The sequence below is a fragment of the Lissotriton helveticus genome, chromosome 1_1 (genome assembly GCF_964261635.1).
Source record: "Lissotriton helveticus chromosome 1_1, aLisHel1.1, whole genome shotgun sequence".
NCBI classification, from domain to species: Eukaryota; Metazoa; Chordata; class Amphibia; order Caudata; family Salamandridae; genus Lissotriton; species Lissotriton helveticus.
In genome coordinates, this window is record NC_136057.1 from 1054172607 (window position 1) to 1054190644 (window position 18038).

General features: G+C 43.7%; 2 protein-coding genes and 1 pseudogene across 2 annotated transcripts in view; 1 reads left to right on the forward strand and 2 right to left on the reverse strand.

The window, feature by feature from the left end:
- LOC144820521 (uncharacterized) overlaps positions 1-18038 on the reverse strand; it is a 200693-nt gene that overhangs the window by 32711 nt on the left and 149944 nt on the right. The gene's annotated exons all lie outside the window — the stretch shown is intronic.
- LOC144779528 (uncharacterized) lies at positions 3607-5165 on the reverse strand (annotated as a pseudogene).
- Positions 13935-18038, forward strand: part of LOC144820505 (choline/ethanolamine kinase-like) — a 56897-nt gene continuing 52793 nt past the window's right edge. The window contains exon 1 of the mRNA XM_078677938.1: positions 13935-14370. Coding sequence (XP_078534064.1) covers positions 14090-14370 — 281 coding nt within the window. The 5' untranslated portion in view covers positions 13935-14089. The remainder of the gene's footprint in view (positions 14371-18038) is intronic.

Below are 18038 nucleotides of genomic sequence, written 5' to 3' on the forward strand. Positions count from 1 at the left end.
AGGGTAGTGTTGTGGTGTTTGTATAGTGTAGGGTCATGCTGGGGGTAGTGTTGTGTTTGTGTAGTGTTTTAGGGTAGTGTTTGTGTAGGGTAGTGTTGTGGTGTTTGTGTAGGGTAGGGTCGTGATGGGGTAGTGTTTTAGGGTAGTGTTGTGGTGTTTGTGTAGTGTGGAGTCGTGCTGGGGGTAGTGTTTTAGGGTAGTGTTGTGGTGTTTGTGTAGGGTAGTGTTTTAGGGTTTAGGGTAGTGGTTGTGTAGTGTAGTCGTGTTTGTGTAGTGTAGGGTCATGCTGGGGTAGTGTTTTAGGGTTTAGGGTAGTGTTGTGGTGTTTGTGTAGTGTAGGGTCCTGCTGGGGGTAGTGTCGTGGTTGTGTAGGGTAGTGGTTTAGGGTAGTATTGTGGTGTTTGTGTATTGTAGGGTCGTGCCGGGGTAGTGTTTTAGTGTTTAGGGTAGTGTTGTGGTGTTTGTATAGTGTAGGGTCATGCTGGGGGTAGTGTTATGGTGTTTGTGTAGTGTTTTAGGGTAGTGTTTGTGTAGTGTAGGGTAGTGTTGTGGTGTTTGTGTAGGGTAGGGTCGTGATGGGGTAGTGTTTTAGGGTAGTGTTCGTGTAGTGCAGAATAGTGGTTTATGGTAGTGTTGGGGGGTCGTGCTGGGTAGGAACAGGACGGTGTCGAGGGAGGGTCGTGCAGGGGTACTACATCAGGGGGTAGGGTAGGGTAGGGTACTCTCACTTACCTTTAAATCTTTTACAATGAGTATACCTTTACCACTCATGCCTTTGCGTTGTAATGGCATGCGTGGTAAAGGCATAGTGGTTGTTAAAGTTTGCGTTGTGATAATTTGCAGGGTCATTGTAATTGCGTTATAATAATTACGGAGTGATGGTATGCGGGGTAATTGATTGTGGGATAACGTCACATATTCATTATTATGAGTACCAATTAATAACAAGCATTGTCATAGCCAATAGGTCTCGCCTTTGGGACCTTATAAGGGTTTAACCAGGCAAAATGTGTCCGGTACATTCTTTACCCAATTTCCATAAACTAGACATAAATCTACATTTCAAGGAGTAATGTGTCTAGAACTTCACGCTGATGCGACACCCACAAGAAGTTAGTCATTAAAACGGACTCTTTTCTGTTTACATTGAAAAAGAAAAAAAACACACAGAGCCCTAATGATAAAGGAATCTGTTTGTCAGCAGGAGCGCCTCGTCAGAGCTTCAGGGCGCATGTTACACTGGCTTGAGTAAGCTAGGCCAAAAATGGAATGACCCTGCTCCAAGGGCTGCGCAGAAACTGTTTCTGTGAAAATGAGCACGAATCACTGCATATAATTCAAGTTGTGCCCGGTCATTCGCGAGTATTTCATACTCGTGGATGAAAGCTGCATTCTGGGACTTGAAGTCCTGCAGTCACAGCTATCTGAAGGAATTTCCATCCACGCAAATATTGCCTCCATCAATTCCAATACAGGTTCAATTATAGCATTGCCACCAAATGTGATATCACCTCACAAAAATGCTAAAACTTTCCCAAATGGCCTTGTGAACCACCTAAACGTGGGGGGGTGGACGTTCTTCACATAATGTTGGTATACCCCTCAGGATCAAAGATTTTTTGTTAGAGTAATTTCTTCTAAGAGATGGAAAAGATGTGATATCGCCGTTTATTCAAAATAGCTCAATGCCATTTATTTATTGATGTTTAGGATATCTGTCTTTCTACTTGTGGTCTTGCTTTGTCCCTTGCCCTCTTTCTTTATGGGCTTGTGGGCGTGAAGACCTGGCGCACTGTTCTTATACTGTTGAGAATGTTGGCAGTTGGGGAATTGGAGACATATGGTGGAAAGGCACAGTGGTAATAGTAATAAAGTAATAGTAATAAAGTACATCATGCTCCTACCTGAGGTCTACGTTGCTACTTCAGTCGGCTACTAAGGAAAATCAGATGATAGGCAGCTAAACCTCGCATCTACAGGGCTCATCCTCAAGATGAATTGGCAACAAAAACTTCGGCAAAGTGATCAGACACTTAACAAGTTTAATCAAATTTGAACGTTCTCGCCCATGCTCAGACTACATTAATTTATAATAATAAACTGTGTCCTTTCGCCTTCAGCTAATGATTAAAGTGTGGTTCAAGAGAGCTGGACCTTTGAGGACCAAATGGAGCTATGAGGTGGGCTATCTCTCAGATAATCTGCATAACAGTGGCTGCTCGAGTTTGCAGGGTCGGGACGGTGTTAACCTTAAAGTCTATAAGGTAATGCGTCCCAAGAGACACGATTCAAACAGCATTTCAAAAACAAAATCAATAAGTACCGACTCAAAAAAGGAGTTTGAACGCAGATTTAGAGAAAACCATTAAGGTTTATTAGAATTTAAAAGTGCAATACAGAACATAGAAAGATGCAAATCCATTGTTGAATTAATCAAAATACATAGAAATCAACTATCATAAAGGTTCTTATTTATAAGAAATGTGCAAAAATTAGAACAAATCTGGGAAATATATAAATTCTCAAAGGGGGAGCACCTCAACAGAAAATCGCACAGCATCCCTAGAGGCCTGGGTATGTCTGGTTCCCCCGCAAATTCAAGGTTTAAATGCCATTTCCAGCACGGTAAACCACAAAAACTGCGACGTCCGCATGGTGAGAGCATTTTTACAACAATTCATGTTTTATATTTTTTAATTGCAGCACACCCCTACTATTTTAGCACTAACCCACTTCATGAATATTGATTTACCCTTTCTGTCTTAATGTCATCAGGAGGTGTTGGAACAAACTAGTGACATAAACAACAGAAATAATGGTCAATCAGGAGACATTATGGCTGCAGTAGAACACGTTAAATTGTTTCCTCCTTACATTTACTGTTCAAAGTACATACTGATATAGGGGGGGGTCAATTGTAGATGATTTTCCAATTTGTTTTTGCATCAGCTTAAGTGTTTTCTCCTTATGTTTACTGTTTAAAGTATGTACTGATAAGGGAGGGAGGGGGGGGGAGAGAATGCATGCAGCTGTTTTTTTTGTACCAGCAGGGACTTTTGAATACCAGTCATGCCAGTACAAAACCAGCCAGGACGTAAGGCAAGCCTTGGAAAGTAGCAAAAGGGCTTTCTGCAGCGAGTGGAAACACAATGTCATACAAAACACACAATGCACATTCTGCTGCATGTGTCGAGCAAAAAATATAGTCACAGAATGAACATCTCGACTTGGCAGGATGGAGATAGGCAAAATACACACTAACATCATAAAACTTATGTTTCAATTGCAATAACTCATGTTAATAAACATGTATACATTCAAACGCAAACAAATATTAATGCACATTTTTGTTCAATTAGGGTAAACTTCCAAAGGACTGAGTAACAGTAGTGAGCGTTTACAGTCGTAGCAATTAGACCATGGTACTAATGTGGTGCACGGAGAGTCTGACCTTTGTTCTCGCCTGGTCAGTCCTCCGGTCTCTTTCATGTGGAGCTTCTTTTCTGCACAAAGTCCTTCCACACACGCCTCTTCAAGCAGCGTTTCAAACCTCTGCCTCGAAGTGTATTTAGACGTACTTGTCTTCCTGCAAGGCCGTATCCGAGCAAAGCATTAGAAAATGAAAGTTCTCTTCAGAGCTGGAGGGATGCTTGAGCTGATTTGTGTCTTCCAATCACAAACTATTACAACTGGGCCAGCCTTTTGGTCGTGGTGCCAAAATAACGGTCCCCGTTCTAATAAAGGTGCTTTATCGGTGTACAATCGCGTTTAAACCCTGCCAACCATGTTTATTTAATTTTGTTGTGATCTGCTGTGCAATAGCTGTAGCAGTCTCTGCTTGATCCTCGTAGAAATCCAGACAAGTGTAGGCCACACCGGAGGTGACATTAAAGTGCTGCAACTAAGGTGGGTAGAGTTTAATGTTACCTTTGTTTGAGGCGTCACTGCAAACAGAAAAATGTCCATCTTTGAAGTCTTCTTGTGCTTGCTGCAACAATAGAGGTGCAGGCACATTCACAGTGATGCTTAATGCCTTTGTGCGACCACAAGATGCTTTCCTCGCTATGGATGAGTCGGGATATATTACTTTGCTTAGCTTGATGCCACAATCCAGGGAGCGGTAGGAGATATTATGCATGATGCTTCACAGCATGGCTCTGCAGCTGTGACCTAAAATGTAAAAAAGGAATATACAAAAGTATAAGCACGCAAAGAAAATCTCAATTGGTGCAGAAAACAGTGGCCACAATGGGACTTAGTACTGCAAAATTTAAACTAAAGCTTCAGCTGGTAACCCAAAAGCAATTATGATGTGCTCTTAGTATAAACAGAGAGAGAAAAGCGCGGTAAAGGCAACCTGACTAGGTAAACACTGCTGCACATTTAAAGAAACTAACAGAAAATTGTTAGATGGCTCACCTATTCAGTTTGGGAGTCTTAGAATGTGACAAAGTAAGAAGAGTGTACAAAAATTACATAAAACCTATGTCACATTATGATGAAGCAAGCCATGACTTACTTTGTATACTTCTGGCTGGAAGCTTGGTTGCAGGTAAGATGAAATTGTTGCCATCTTCGCCCTGCCTGGGGCATTTTTCTTATGCTGTGCTCTGCCTCATGGGTTTTGATATCAGGCTCTTTTCAATGGGCAATGGAAAAGTCTTTATTGCAGAGGTTGCACAGGGCCTTCTACACATCTTCTGGCACCTTGCGGATATTGCGGTGTGAAAGTTCCCATTCTGGTCTGTACTTCACAAAGCACTTTTTTTTGCTTATTTCTTGTGTGGCTCTAGCATGGAGTTTGCCTGCGATGTAGATGTTGCATCCGAATATAGCTCGCTATCCGACGTGAAGAATTCCTCTACAGCACCTTCACCTGACTCATAATCAAGTCATTGCGTTTTTTCCCTTAAAGTACTCTGTAAAATACCCAACACACTTGCTAGTATATTCATACTGTATTCAAAGAAGAAAAGAAAACATATCAGGTGCTTACTTTCCTCTCACTCACTAGACCGCCCCCTCACCCATCCTGGCCATAGTGGAATAGAAGGATAAGTCTTTAAGGCGCCGCCTAACCAGACCCAGTGTTATGTTGAAAGCTCAAGTGAAAACACGCATGCACTAGGGTAAACTATATAAAAGGGTGCACTTACATTTAGCATGACCTACCCTATAAATCCCTAACAGATTATAGGGTGGGGGTATTAAACCTACCTATAAGTTCCTAGTATGTAATAGGGCATGGCTCTTAGGCCAGCAGCCCTTTCTGCACTTGCGTGTGCACTGTTGAGTGCCTGAGGCCGAAGTTCAACGTGTCACCTCAACCAAAAATAACTCAACATACTGAGTGCCTAAAGTAGTGCAACTTAGCACTCTAGTGAGCACAATGTAATGAGTTTGATACAGCCATGCTATTCTACATTAAACTCATTACATTGCACTGACTAGCGTGCTGAGTTGAGTTACTTTAGGCCACAGCTTTCCAAACTTTTGATGTTGGTGACACACTTTTTGGAGATGCAACATTTTGTGACACAGTAAGGCAGTGTAGTGAGCAAGAACCACCTAAGGGAGGTTCGGGGGAGGAGGCGGAAGGGGGGAATTCTCCCCCGGAAGAAAATTCTGAAATGAAAGTGGGCAAATGGTCTCCTTCTGTCTGTTTCCCTTTGTCTGTCGCCCTCCTCCCCCTGTCGCCCTGCTCCCCCCGTCGCCCTGCTCCCCCTGTCGCCCTCTGCCTCTGTCGCTCTCTCTCTCTATTTCCCTCCCTCTGTTTCCCTCTCTCTCTGTCTCCTTCCCTCTGTATTCCTCCCTCTGTCTCCCTCTGTCTGTCACCCTCTGTCACCATTTTATTTATTTATTTCATGCGATTTTATATAGTGCGAACATTACCCAAAGGTGTCAGAGCGCTTTACAAAAGAAGCGGTTGAGAATGTCCACGCCCCCGATCCGTTGCAGGACAGGCCGCTCCGATGAAGCGTGTACTCCGGGGTCCCGGGGTGGGTGGGGGGCCTCCATCCGCTGCCCATCCACTGTCCAGTGCACCTCCTTCACTGGGGGTGGCAAAATTGCTGCACTTGCCTTAATGTAATGATACTACCAGCGTCATTATTACAGGAATGACGACGGCATTTACTTTTTGTTTTGACAAGCATTTACGAAGCTTACTTTGTGTTTCTTCTATCTCATATTTCTCATAACAGGCAATTTTCATTAACAAATGTTCTACCTTTAAGTGAATACAGGTGGGTATATACTAGAGTCAGCAGTGACATTTTTTAATCGCAATTGCAATCCGCAACTTTTGACCTTTACCACGATTTCTACTGTAGACAGTATGAAAGTGGAAATGGTGTCTCTCAAATGTATTGATGACGAGCAAAAAGTAATGACGGACATGGACCGTGCCAATTACATACTATCTAAATGGCCCAGGCAACGATAACAAAAAAAAAAACATTTCCTCTACTGGATGTTTCACATTGGCAGAGTTTCATTTGGTGGGATACAGGGGTGATCTCGATCTATCTTTATCTCGGTGAGTTTCATCAGGGCTGTCAGTGTCCCATCGAAAGTACGCCATCTCTGCGGAACTAGGATTTTTTTTCTCATCCGGTGGTAAAACATGATCCTGCACAGCAAGTCTACCTCAAACATTACATACTGTACGTAAATGAGTAAAGTCCCGCACTTAACTTCCTGGATTTTATCTGCACCTCACCCCAGCTTCCCGAGCACACACATAGCTGCACCCGGGCACTTCACAGGTCTTTCAAAGACCATAGAGTAGAGTGTCAGGAATGCCTATCTTAATTAGCAGCAATTATGTGCTAAGTGCCCGCGACACACCCACCATTCTCAGGCGCCACAGTATTGTTGTCAGGACACACAGTTTGGAAAGCTCTGCTTTAGGCACTCAGTATGTGGAGTTATTTTTGGTTGAGGTGACACAACTTGTGTATGCTACTATAACACAACATAATTAGGCCTAAACATAATACTGTAACCGGAGAGTCAGCCATTTTTAGGCTGATCTGGTCACCGGAGACTGAGACATAGGAGAATCACAGCATTTGTAAAACTGAAATGCTTAAACAAACTTAAACAAACGTGGGATAAGGAGTAAGAGGTGGACTTGCCTACAGGGACATTTAAAGTTTTCACCTCAATTGTGCCAATATCTTAAAATATTCTTAAATTAACACTGCCTCTTGTATTTATAAAACCTGCCCGAGTTCTACATACATTGTCTGATCCTGGGCATGTGCAATTTCTTATTGTTTTTGTGACTTAATGCAAGTACAGGCAGTGCTTTTTAGGTCTCGCCTAGCGTTGCAGCGCGAATGCGCTGCCATCGCTTTGCAAGGCATGTAGTATACACTATAGTGTGGAAGCTTCATTGAAGCTCCGCCCACTCTCCGGCCCATCTTCTTCATTGGCTTAGGTTATAACTGCCGCCTTCCGATTGGTTTTAAGTTTGTTAGTCCCACCCCATGACAGCCATGTCAGTCATCTGTATCCTTCAGGGGCTACTAGCCTCTTTACTCAAAACACCATTTTCTTCCCAGTGTTCCCCCACCGACGCCCCCTCCCGCAGTCTGTCTTTTCTCTGTCCCCCTCCAGTTCGTGCCATTTAGCCCGCCTGCACTCCCGTTTCAAATGCAATAGGACTCGCGTAAATGCGAGTTCTATTGCATTGCAAATGCTTGTTTTTAAAGTATTGTGCACTAACATGCGCACACTGCCTTACGTCTGGCGCATGTGCCAAAAGTCTCCCACTCCACGAGGAAAAACAGGAAGTGATCTGGATAGGAGGGTGTTTGGTTTCCAGCGCTCGCGCACACCACTCGTTTATTATGCGGACTGTGAAAATGATGCTAGCCGATTAAGATTTAAAGGTCAACCTACGGCTAGGCTTCTGGCAGAAACAGAGGCTAACTTCAACCTGGGAACAAGTTCCTGGCACTGTAAGAAAGTTGGCAAGAATGCTGCTATTACCGCCGCACCGTCACTTTACCCACTCAACCTTCCTTATGGAAGTGGAGGCAGCATGGCCTCTCCAGGCTGCAACCAGTTCTCAGCGCACGGCTAAAAGTATGCCAAACATTCTCCAATCCTAGGTCATTGTCTACATTTCGAGTCGTGCCACTCCCAGAAAATGTTCAGCCATGGGATTGGCCATGATACGGCCTGGAAGTACTGGGACGGACAGAGGAATAGCAGGATCTTGGAGGTCTCTAAAAGTGAGTCAATAGGCGAAGGGCATGTTTATTGTATAAATAACTTCTACAATTATTCACAAAAGGTACTGTGTTTTTAGTTACTCGCTGGTCCAAGCATAGGCTAATTAGTTGTTTTGATTTATCCTTTCAAAAAAGGTGTTATACATATAGCCACATGAGCGAATGGTCTGTGGGTCGAGATTCTTCGGGGGTCATGGGGACACTGCCAGGGGGTGATATCCGCCACAGTTTATACCAACCTGGGGGAGCGAGAAGAGATCTGTTAACCCTTATTTTTTTCATAGCGCTAACTCAAAAAAGGTAATGGGCTGCTTTAAATGAGAACGCATTTGTTTATGGTAGGCACAGGGAGATTAAGGGATTTTCCCAGAATCGCAGAACGTTGAGCCGATGCTGAAACTTGAACCTGGTTCCCCAGCGCCAAAATCGGCAGCTGTGGCCATTACGCAACATCCTCGCAATCAAGTCTCAGCATTGGCTCAATAACATTCTATGATTCTGGCACCAGTTACCTTTACAATGACACATCCTCTCTGGATGTTTATCCGCATTTATATTATTTCGTAATGAGGCCTCTTAATAAAGAAAGCTGCTGAAAGTCTCATTACACAAACATTAATTTAGTTCTTACCTGGTGAGCTCCCTGCTTTCCTTGTACTTATCCTTATTGCACCAGACGTACATTTTAAAGCGTTCCGATACTTCATTTAGACACAAGGTGCTTTATAAATGGAACCAAGTAGCGAGGAAACCAAGTGCATGTTCGTGTTTTTTTAATTAAATGTGCTATTACAAAGGGCTTCAGTATAAGTGGTAAGGAAGGACACGCTTGAAGAGGGACATGGTGGTGGTGGCATGGACGTTGTTTGTGGTAGGGTGACCAGACGTCCAGGATATCCCCGGACAGTCACGGATTTCAGAGTACTGTCCCGAAGCTTTTCTTCATGTTAAGTACGTCTCGGTTTTTAGAACAAAGGTCAAATCCTCCTGCAAACCAAAGCACTGTTGAAAGGTGTGCTCATGTTTCCAGAATTATTAAAGGCACGTCTAACGTTGGAAATAATGTACCTGCCTCTTTCAAGCAGCGCAGGAGGAGGCCGGCTTCATGCTCAGAGGAGACAGAGTGGGAGGAGGGCAGGGGGATCAGGCTGGCGATCCTGCCATAGGCACGCATTTACATAGATAACATAGGAAATGTGTGTGTATATCTATCTATCTATCTATCTATATATATAGATATATAGATATAGAGAGAGAGAGAGAAAGAGATACACACTGACACACACACAAGGCTTTAAGTGGGATGGAAAAACTGGGGGGTCTCGCAAAGGGGCATGACCAATGTAATTAAGGGCCCAGCTTAAAACAAACTAAGCGGAAAATCTATGCTTAGCTTCTCAGGTTGCCGTCCGACTGGCAATGTGGTACTTCCGTCATTACATCCAGGTATATAATTCAGCAAGTAACATTACCCTTACGACAAGTCAGTACCATTGGTTTTGTCAATGGGTGTTAGTTGCATAACATGAATAAGCAATAGTCATGGCTTCGTAGTATAACATATTGTAAATGCTCCTGTTTTGAAATGATGACACTATAAAAGAACAACTTTCCTTGAAATTTACATGAAAGACAGTGAAGGGACCAATCTCATCACCTGCTTTTTTAGAACTGTCGGTGCTGCACACCAGCAAGACCAGGCCCACTTAAAGGGTGTGTGTGTGTGTGTGCACGTATGAAAATCAGAACAGGCCAGAAATAGAAGTACAGGACTAAAAGATCAGACACCTAGAGAGTGCTGACATTTACAGTGACGAACAGCCATGAACACCCCTTTGAAAGGTGTACTGACACGGAGGCGCACGCTCTGCATAGACTTCCTTTTGAATGCATTGGACCGAAGAAGGAACTTGGAGGGGCGCATTCGAAAATTATCCAATTGTAGGTATATATTTTCCTAATTTTTTTTATATTTTACATTTTGTCTATTATACAGTGCATTGATTAGTGTGTGTATCCATGTATGTGCATTTAGAGAGATTGTAGCTAACCTCAAGGCAAAGGAGCGCTCTATTAATTTATAATCCACGTATTCCTGTTATGTCGTCGATTGTTGACTGTTTGAGGCAATTCTTGAGCCTCTATTTACACAACAATTGCTTACATAACCTTCTGTGGAATGGGAAGATATGCTTATTGGAATAGGGAACAGCTGTATCATCTACCATGCCTTAAATTACAACTAAGAAATGGAGGGAGTGATTGCTTTCAAACGCTATGCACTCTTATCAGGGATGTGGAGTTCCTATAGCCCGACGCCCAGGACATATTGTTTGGGGTCAAGGGCAACAAGTTTTAATGTGTATTTTGTCCTTGGGACAAGTAGGCCCAACAACCTACAGCACAAACCCTTTGGATGCCAGTTTGCAGTAGAACATTAAGGGCCAGGGAAGGGCACTGCCTGAAGTTAAGTTATTATTTGTGTTCCAATGTTAATGCTGTACAAACTTGTATTTATGGTTCATTAATTGAAATCCTTTATTATTAGGGTGAGCGCTCTGAGTAAATGTAAGTTCTGACTCCACTACTGACAGTGGTTATAGTATAAAAATGTGTACTCACGGTTTCAAAGTTTAGCAATATGAGGCTATGCATAATGCTCCCAGAATGCTCTCTGATTAGATACAAATATTTGCAGAAGCTTGAGAGAAAGATTAATGACTCTTTGCTTTCAATGTAAAATGTTCCTAAAAAAAATGAAAGTAGGTAAAAGGAAATTTTTCTAAACTACTGTGAATTTTCAGGTACCGTTTCTTTGCAGCATCATTCAGTATAATGTGTTGATGCATGCTAGTATTTCGCAAAAACACTCATATTGGAAAATCAGTGTAACCAGCTTCAATAAGATCACGAGAAACATAAAAATAAACAAGCATTGGCAAAGCCAGTAGGTCTGAAATTAGTGGTCAGCCCTCTAGTTTTGCCAATACGTGACTTGTTTTGGCATGGTTTCTGTAAAGCCTTCTTGATGTGAGAGCTGCCGGGCCCTCACCATTATAACAAACATTGGCAAAAGCAAAAAAAAGATTGGTGTAAAAAAAGCACACACTGCCAAATCAGTTACTGCCACTGAACAAAACTGTGTGCCAACATACTCCCCGTGAAAGAGCTCAACGCTGCCACCCACAGCGAAGCCAGCCGATACAGAGAGAGGGAGAGAGAATTTTAACAAACACAAAAGGTTGTGGTCAACACCAGACCAAACTAGGGGCCCTATTACCAAAGAAAGTCTCAAAAGTGCAACCCTGGTATATGTCCTTGCATTAAGTGCAGCTATATGGTTTTCGTGAATTCACAAGAATCTACAGAATTAGGGCAAGAAATGCAGTCCCGGAAAATATCCCTGAACTACAGTTTATCGTGAGCAAATATGCATGTGCAGATTTGCTCATGCAAAAACCCGAGTGTTTGCAAGGTCACCCTCCCATCAACCACTCTTCTCCCAACTCTGGAAGAAGGTCTACGTCCGCCACTGTCAGGAGCAAATCTCCAACACTTCTCAGCATGGGAAAAGATTAGAGAAGAGTTGTTAAAAACCCCTAAAACATGCAAGTCAGTAGATCTGCACAGACCCAAAGGGCATTCCAACCCTGGATCCACCACTCACCACTACCCCCAGTCCCGGCATGCAGATCCGCAGAAACACGGCAACACAAAGGGATTGCTAGCATTCAAAAACCACCACGGCATGAGCCCTGGCACAATCAGAGAGGCTATACAAAAGCTCCCATACAATGAGATTGCTGCCACAATCAGTTGCCGAACCACATGGCACCAAAGGGACAAGTGGATTTTGTTACAGGACAATTAGATTTTTTAAGCCACTTGCCTCATGGACAAGTGGATATTTTAATAAATGCCACACCCCTGCTTATGGTGTTGTCATTTATATGTCAAACTCATCAAGTTGTTGCCAGGAATAAATTAAGAAAATGTGACATAGCGTGACATTTGTGATCATGACAAAGCGCTTACACAGTGATATATTTATAGATATTCCCTACATATTTACCAGCCGAAACGCTTCATTAAATTACCATCAGGGTGCAGCTGCCGTCAAGAGCTCGCTTCTTGTTGATTGTCAGCTTCACTAAATACAAACTCTGCTTTAATATGGGAGGGTAGGGGCAGGGGAGCAGCGCGTACGAAGCATTACAGAGACCATTGTAATCAGAACTTACGAGATAGGTTTTTTACGTGTTCTCTGTGGCTGCAGAATGTTGTCGAGTCCCCACCCCGGCTCTCTTTGTGAGAGGGAAGGCTTTCTGCAAGCATTCAGTAAAAGCATGCAGATCGGTATTGGGGCACACAAGCATGGTGGCCTACACACAATCAGTTGAAGTATTTAATTTGGGCTGCTGGTTTTCACCACAGGTCGACCTCCATTGAAGTCATGTTAAACCTCTTAGTTAGTACAGCCCTGCTTCTCTAAATATCATCAACAACAGGCATGCATAATGCTTCTTGTTTGATGATGTCAGCTCCAGTTTTCTTTATTTTTTGACAATCAAAAAGTGCCCCTTTAAAGCTGGCTCTTCTTAATAAAGGCAACAGCTCCTCTGCACTTTATTTACTCTCCTCATGGGTGTGCAAGTTTATTTTATATTAGCCACTAAACTACCTCATGGTATAACATTTTAGAGGGGGCTGCATCTGATTCTTTGTCAGAGCGCTTACACAGTGATACATTTACAGCCACAGAGATCTACATTGCACTACTGTGCGATAATATGCTGCATCACTAAATACTTCTAAGGTCCCAAAGACAAGACCGATTGCATTGCAAATGCTTGTTTCCATACTCAGTGTAACACAGATTGGATAAAACCTCCGTGTTATCAGCCTCTTAGCATTTAAATAATAAGACAAATATGAATAGGAGGAATTTACTAAAAATGTTGACGGGGGGGGGGCTGGTTCTTGTTCTTTAGGAAGTAGATATTTTAAGGACAGCCTATAAAATGGTGTTGTCCTAATCACACATATTACTGCTTTGCAAGTTACATAATTGAGAGCAACCCATGCACGAAAATCTTGTAAAGCTAGTGGACGAACGACCGTCAATGTCTCATCTCTCCAGGGAATACCTGCACATATCTCTAATAAGTTTACATGAGCCATGAAGTATGTCCGACAGTGTTTAAGACTTAAAGTACTTAAGACTTAAAGTACTTAATATTAACATTGTGGCACGGCACGAGTCCATTGCAGCTGCAGGACGGACCTGTGTATTTTATTCATTTTGTTCCAAATGCACATTTTCGCTTACTGATCTTACCGATCACTGAACCGGAATGAGGAGGTGTTTGCTGGGAAAAGGCGGGCCCGCGGCAGACTTGTGATAATTCTGGTCGGGGTCTCTCTTCCTCCTCTGGCAGTAACGGCACACAACTATGCCAACGCCAGGCCTACACGCACACAGGAATCCACAGCTCAAGTGGCGAGTCCAGGTCCCAAAAAATATGCGAAAGCTAAAGGCTCAAAACGTGCTCTGCATGTCCGGAAGTACCGTATCTGTTCTCATTGGCCCTGAAGCATCAGGGCCAATGAAAACACGCCTGCAAAATACCGACAAGCTCTAGGATTGGCTGATGGCTATCAAGCCAATCCTGGATCCTTTTTTTGTTCCTCATAGCAACGATTGGAGCAATGGTTGGTGATAGAAAGGCACATGATTGGCTGTCACCCAACAGCATGTAAAATTACGGACACATGTCGTTCATTGAAGAAACCTTCACGGACAGACGGCCGAAAGTGCGGTGTGCGGTAGGACGTTGGCACTGAGGATGAATAGCACAGAGCTCACGGATGGGCAGCCGGTGGCGCCAGCGCTGGACAACAGACCTGTCACCCGTATCCAGGCTGCAGGCCCCGGAGGCGGTCATGACGCAGTGTCTTCAGTGGGTCTCTCGGATGTGGATTCTGAGGGTGAACTGTATCCGCACGGACGCCGGGAGGAAGTGAGCAAGGACATGAGGCGCAGAGCCTTCGACTGGTGCCGGGAATACTTGTCTGGAGCCTGGCGACTCCTAGAGAAAGAGGACGACATGTCTGTGAGCATCGTCAGGTAACATGGGCTGGGAAGAGGGCAGGGAGGTTAAGAACGAGATATATATATATATATATACATTCGTGTCCAGCTGCGCCCCTGCACATATATATATATATATATATATATATATATATATATATATATATATACATACACACACACACACACACACACACACACACACACACACGGGTGCAGCTGGACCCGAATTTCGCTATCCTTGTACAATGCCTATCTGAGTGATGTGGCAATCCCTGTCAAGCTTCACTTAGTACAGTATACTGTTTACTTATTTAAGTTGCACAAGTATCACGCTGCAAAGGTCTGTAGTTAGATGTTGACTTCAGCCTTTGAAAGCTGCTGCTTGCCTTGCCCTCTGCGGTGCTGACGTGGTCTTCAATGGCAAAGTCCAGCAAAGATCATTCTGGAGCCATGGCCTTTATCTTATTCACACGAGCAGCGCATTCTACATTTACAGCTGCTTTTAAAGAGAATAATTTTTTTCTCTTCAGAATGCCTACGTATCTGCAGTTTTGTTTTTAAGAAATCCAATTTAGGAAACGGACAACATTATATGTTTTTAAAGAAAGTACATTTAAGATTTATCTATGCGAAACAGAATTATTAATTTGGAAGCAGGGTTATGCCACTAATCTAAAGTCTTAAAGTATCTTATTAGGTCAAATCACACTTCACTGAGAAAACTCTACTTGTCTTTTTCTAACTATGGCGCAAGAAAAGCTTGATATGTTCACAGGGGCAAACAGTATTAAAGTCAATCAGCTACACAATAAAATTCCCAAATCAACCTAGAATTTAAAAAACAGCGAATAATAAATGGTACACATTTGATTAAAGGAACCATGGATTATTTTTTGAGGCCAAGAAAGCATAAAGCACCGGTTAAAGACCATGTTCGTGGTTGTCTGGGTCCTTTTTACAATATCAGGTCAACTGTGACCGATCAGGATTCGGGCAAATCTTTTGAGCCACGCCAGTCAGAAGTTCCATCAATGTTTTTTTTTTTTTTTGAGAATTTATTCAAAATACCAGTACAAACAAGAGGAACCAGAGTTCCAGCCAGCACATCATCACATAGGTACAATAAGCATCATAGTACAATATTTCGGAATGTCACATATAGAGGAGTACATCAGACGAATGGCATGCACATTCGAGGCAGCAATATGCCCATATACAGAACCACAATCTGTAGTATAATCCATCACTGGATAAAACAGCATGTACAGTACTGGTGGTGATCAAACCGCAGGAAACGGCCTAACCCATAAAACAGAGACACACATATGTGGGGATTCTACAAGTAAAATCCAAATTAACCCAGTAACTAGAGGCTATGTATCATGCAGTCACACTGGGGCTGGGAACAGGGGAGTCAGATCTGTCTTGCGCCCAATTTAAGAATGGTTCCCATATGTCCCGAGGTCAGGGGCATTAGTTCCCAGAATACACCAAGTTGAGTGTGTCCATGAGTCACATCCTACAGCCAATCCCTGAACCCAGGTATCTTTTTCCTCCCCCACCTGATAGCAACCTGCCTTCTTGCATATAGTAAAAGAAGTGCATGCAATTTGCGCTGCTTTGGCGGTGTATCCTTCACATAACCTAAAAGGCCTAACGCCGGGGAGGGAGCATCTGTTCTGCCAACAATCTGATTAATCGCGGTAAAGATCTCTTGTCAGAATTCAAGCAGCCATGGGTAGTCCCAAGCAATATGTAAAAAGGAAGCCGAGGCATACCCACATCGCCAACATCTATCATCCTCCCTGAGTTTCATGAGAGAGAGCAAACTGGCGTTCTGCAATATCTATGCAGAAATTTAAAATGTATCGGGCGAAGCCTATAGTTTGAGGAAAGTTCGGTCAGCTGCCTATAGCAGAAGTCCATTGTTCTTCTGTCCATTGGGGGTCAAGTTCACTGTCCACTGTAGCAGGGACTTGGGCTGCACCACCGGGGCTGTATTTTGCATACTCGTATAAAGACGCATAACTAATTTGCGCGGTGAAGGCAATTTCAGGATTTGCTCTAGAGCCGGCAATGCCGGGGGAGCTTCAGGAAATCCCGCCCAAAGTGCACGACAAGCAGCCTTCAGTTTGTGATATAAAAACAATTCTGCGAAGGACACAGTGCGATCCTCAGTACCAACAGGGTGGGGGCCTAAACTCACCATTTGGATATAGGTCAGCAAACGTGTATAAGTTAATTTCCGTGACCAGGGTTTTACAAACCCCATCTTCAATGCAGGGCAACATGAGGTTCCGCGCCAACGGCACAGATGGCGCATACAGTATGGGGACATTAGCTCTCTTCTGAAGCGTATTCCATGCCCATCGCAGAGTTCCTGCCGTATCTACGTCTCCCTTGGGGCGTTGTGACTTCTGATACAATGCCACCCCAAGTGGTACAGGGGCTACTGCATCAATATCAACCGCCACATGAGGCTGATATGGCGTCTGATGCTCCCAGAAGTGGAGGAACTGTGCCTGGGCTCCCAGAGCATATAATTGCATATCTGGAGCGCCCAGACCACCCTGTCTTAGCGGGAGAATCAATAGATCCCAAGAGACCCTGGCTTGCCCTCCAGCCCAAACCAGAGACAGCAGTTGCGATCGTAAGCATGAGAAAAAATGTTGCATAAGGGGAATTGGCACGTTAACAAAAAGATATAAAAACGTTGGTAATATAACCATTTTCGTCAGCGCTATCTTTCCAGCGATGGACAGGGGCAATTTGGACCAGAGTGCCACCTTCCCCTCCAGCCACATGTACGCCCTGCCAAAATTCAAATTCCAAATTTCCTGCAGGCTTCTGCTTATCCACACCCTTAGGTACTTGACACACTCAGCCTCCCACCTAAGGGGGAACTCGGATGTCACCATGGGAGTACCATCCGTCAGTGGGAAAATTACAGATTTCTTCCAATTAATGGAGACACCCGCCAGCCCTCCAAATCTGATGAATTCCCTAAGAAGCGGGTCTAGATTTTCTTCTGGTTTAAGAATATACAAGGTCACATCATCCGCGTATTCAGAAATAAGAAGGCTACACATGCTGAAACCGATGCCCCGTGCTGTGTGGTGTTGTCGGATTCTGACAGCCAGGGGTTCCATGGCAATAGCAAAGAGCAGGGGTGAGAGCGGGCACCCATGACGTGTGCTACGCATGATGTGGAATTGATCGGACAACAAGCCATTCACCCTGATTTGTGCTAACGGCATAGTATACAATAATTTAATACGATTTATAAACAGGGGGCTTAATCCCATTCGCGGTACGATTGTAAACAGATATTGCCACTCCAGCATATCAAACGCTTTCGTAGCGTCTAAAAAAATGTCAGCAGCTTGCACGTCTGGGTGGAGGTAGTGTAGTACCGAAAACAATGTACGCAGGTTGTGTGCCGTCGACCGTCCGGGAATAAATCCTGATTGGTCCGGGAGTGCAATCATTTGAAGGAGCGGTTGTAGTCTATTTGGCAATAATTTAGCATATATTTTTACGTCCACTTTAATCAGTGACTGTGGCCTGTAGGACTCCAACTCCGCCTCTGCCTTCTCAGGCTTCAGCAGTGTTATAATTATAGCTTCCCTCATGGAAGCTGGAAAACCACCCGCCTCCAATGCCTCCTCATACACTGCAGGTAGCCTTGGGGCCAGATTCTC